A 3,454-nucleotide genomic window follows, 5' to 3' on the forward strand; every position below is an offset into this window, starting at 1 on the left:
AGCAACCGCTTCCCATAGACATCCGCAATTGCAGATGCGTTGCCTACCCTTATACGACGGAGGAGGAGACGCACTTAAAGAGGATATTTCCCCTTCCTAAGCATCTCCTCCACTGTCAAATCCACTTCCCCTTCCCAACCTCTCCTTATAAGAAAAGGGTGGTAAAGAAAAAGGGACTTAAATTAGGCCTCCGGCACCACACTCATCAAACGAAACACGGAATTGCTTCCATTTCACGCCTGTCTTTTGTGTGGTCGTGGTATTACAATGGGCGTGCCGGCCCTGCCGGCCCTGCAGTGCTAAGATGTTAAAGCGACCTTATGAATCTTTGATATCTGAATTAAATGATTATTATTATTATTATATGCCCGTCCATGACCAGTGAAAGTTCCGTCAAAATTGGCCCACCCGTTTCGGATATTACTCGGAACTGGTCTATCGTATGTTCAAATTTGATATTTCGTAATTGTTTCCTTGGAATTGGAATCCTTAAGGATTCCTTGTAACAAAATTGCGTTTTTAATATACGATATTACGTAGCCATTGTTATATTTAGGTGTATTTTACTTTTTTTTAGGTTATAATAAAACAGCAAAAACGGTATCAAGTTATTTTAATTCGTTAATTCATTTTGTCATAGGTAATAAATTACACAAATCTGAGACTGTCGACATTGTATTTTCATCTATCTAAAAACTTATTTATTAAGGCTCTTAAACTAATATAATTTATTTCTCCTATAACCAAATTACAATCTCCATTTTATATTCAAAGTTTGTATTTCATATGAAGGCTTGCAGTACATAACCAAATATGCCAAAATCTAGCGAACTATGCACTACATCGATATTTTTAGCCTGTTCTTAACCTAAATATTAAAAATATATAAATAAAAAAATTTCATCGCTTTAAAAAATTTCATGTCACCCGCACCATATTATTTAGAGCTATTTGACTAAATTATCGCACGACAGTTGTGCGATGGACTATTTAGTTGCATAACTAAAAATCGAGTAGTGTAACCTCATAAGCTCATACGAATCAAAGCACGACTAAACAGTTATGCGATAGTTTAGTCAAAGCACTTACAATATCGCAATTGCCTTGTCTACAATAACCTTTTAATACGATTTTTCTTAATAAAATCACGTCATATGTCAAAGGCGAGCCTTTAATTTTAATATATTGCTTATGTAAAATGCTCTTGTGTTCCTATAATTTTGGCCGCAAGTATTTCGGCCGTTTGAGGTAATCTGGTATAAGGAGGCACAATAAGATAAGCAATTCTCTCCACATATAAAGTTTCCAAACGAAAATGGCGGTTATTGTCCGCCATTTTGAATTTTTATATCCCAAGAAAAAGAGTTCGATTTAAATTGTACTTTTCTGGTGCCACATTGACATAAGAAAGGCTCAAATAATTCAAGCTCAAAAACCCAGTAAAACCATGTTAACTTGGGTTAGAATATTGATTGTGACGTCATTAGAAAGTTATGGCCGAATTCAGAAACGAATAGCAAACACTTCGCTTGGAAAACGCCACTTACAATCTGACAGATGTCAAAACTCTTGAGTTTAGGTTTAAATAGCTAAATAAATTGCTATGTTCTCACTTGGCCAGTACAGTCAAACAGTTGCGATTGTATGGCTATTGATCTGTTATACTGTTGGCCACGTTTATATAATCGATCAACGTGATTTAACCCTTTGACAACCGTCAGTTGTAGTGTAGTGTGGGGTGGTATAGTGTAGTGTGGTGTGGTACAGTGTAGTGTAGCGTAGTGTGGTGTGATGTAGTGTAGTATAATGTAGTGAAGTTTAGTGTAGTGTAGTGTTATGTTGTGTAGTGTAGTGTGGCGTGGTTTAGTGTAGTGTAGTGTAGTTTAATATGGTGTAATGTAGCGTAATGTTATGTGGTGTAGTGTAGTGTGGTGTATTGTCACTGCCAGATGCCGGCGTAGTTGCCAATGAGCGGCGCGGGCAGCGGTCCGCCGGCGGTGAAGATGCGCGTGCCGCTGTCATCGTAGCAATGCGTGTAGATAGCCGGCACGTACTTCACCTGATTGTACCCGTCAGCCTCTTCGTCGGGGAACTAAAAAGACATGTTCTTGTTGGTTCACGCGGTTTCAAACCGAATCAGGAATAAGGGACCCAATTGACCATCCTTAACTTACCACATATCCTCTAGAAGCTTTAAGAGTGACAGTCTTTGAAGAGTGAATGTTGCTCTCTAGATATTTTCCTGCTCTTACGTCGTAAAACATCAATAAACCTGTAAGAATATTGTTATTAGAAACATAGTCCACAAGTTGCAGGGTTCATTAGAAACACGCTCCAAAACATACTTAAGAAACATGTTACACTGTGTTGCAATATACATTAGAAACATGTTCCGCAATGTTCTAGCAATCATTAGAAACATGTTCTGCAATGTTCCAGCGATAATTAGAAACATGTTCCCGCAATGTTAAAGCGATATTAGAAACATGTTCCGCATGGCAGCGTGCACGTTACCTAGCCCGGTGCCGATGGTGAGCATGTCTCCGCGGAAGCTGGCGGAGCGGATGCCGCAGCCGTTGTACCGCGAGGTGATCTTCTTCACGGACTGCAGCGTGCGGCAGTCTAACAGCAACGTGTACGACTTGCAGCCGATCGCGTACATACCGCTCTCCTAGTAACATACATAGAAATGTTACTAGGTTAAGTTATTAAATAACAAATTTGTCAACCAGCCCATAAACGGAAATTTAATTATATATTTTTTTAATTACTTCAAAGATTCGAGGCTTAAATAATTCCTCAAGTCCTTATTGAATAATTTAATAGTTGTTTTTTTTATAACATAAAATAAAAACGAGTATTTCCCGTTGGACCGATCGGCCTACTTTTACAGCTAATAAATGAGTTTTTTTAGATCGATCCAAGCAATCGGTCAATTCACTTTTATTATATTAGGAGAGCCTCATTGGTTAACTCCTTGAATATAACACCACAAGTTTCCTGTTGAGTTAAGAAGTTCCTGGCAGGCGTACCTGCGTGGCGAGGCAGACCAGGTCCTGGCAGGAGGGTAGCTTGCGGGACAGCGTCTGTCGGAAGGTCTCCGCGTTGAAGACGTGGATGTAGCCGTTCAGCGTCAGCGCCGCGATCTCCCGCCACCGTTGGTTGAATGTCAGCGCGCGGATCTTCTGACCTGCATAGTCAGAAATTTCTGTCAATATGTCAAAGCGTAGATTGAATATATGATAAAACAAAGTATGACGAAACTTGCGTAAGCGTCGCGAGTGTAGCTTCGTGCGTATGGTGTAGCTTCGTGGGTATAGTATAGCTTTGCGCGTAGGGTGTAGCTTCGTGCGTATGGTGTAGCTTCGGTGCGTATGTTATAGCTTGGTGAGTATGGTGTAGCTTTGTGCGTAGCGTGTATCGTTGAGGGGGTGTGTTAGAGGTTGTCTCACCC

The 3,454-nt window shown here is 40.2% G+C and overlaps 1 protein-coding gene across 1 annotated transcript in view; it reads right to left on the bottom strand.

The window, feature by feature from the left end:
* Window positions 1-1,827: 1,827 nt before the first annotated feature.
* Window positions 1,828-3,454, bottom strand: part of LOC106106461 (DDB1- and CUL4-associated factor 12) — a 5,664-nt gene continuing 4,037 nt past the window's right edge. The window contains 4 exon segments of the mRNA XM_013287040.1: window positions 1,828-2,092; window positions 2,175-2,272; window positions 2,515-2,671; window positions 3,033-3,372. Of these exon segments, the coding sequence (XP_013142494.1) occupies window positions 1,940-2,092; window positions 2,175-2,272; window positions 2,515-2,671; window positions 3,033-3,372 (748 nt within the window). The 3' untranslated portion in view covers window positions 1,828-1,939.

Source organism: Papilio polytes, unplaced genomic scaffold (genome assembly GCF_000836215.1).
Source record: "Papilio polytes unplaced genomic scaffold, Ppol_1.0 DF822178.1, whole genome shotgun sequence".
Classification (NCBI taxonomy): Eukaryota; Metazoa; Arthropoda; class Insecta; order Lepidoptera; family Papilionidae; genus Papilio; species Papilio polytes.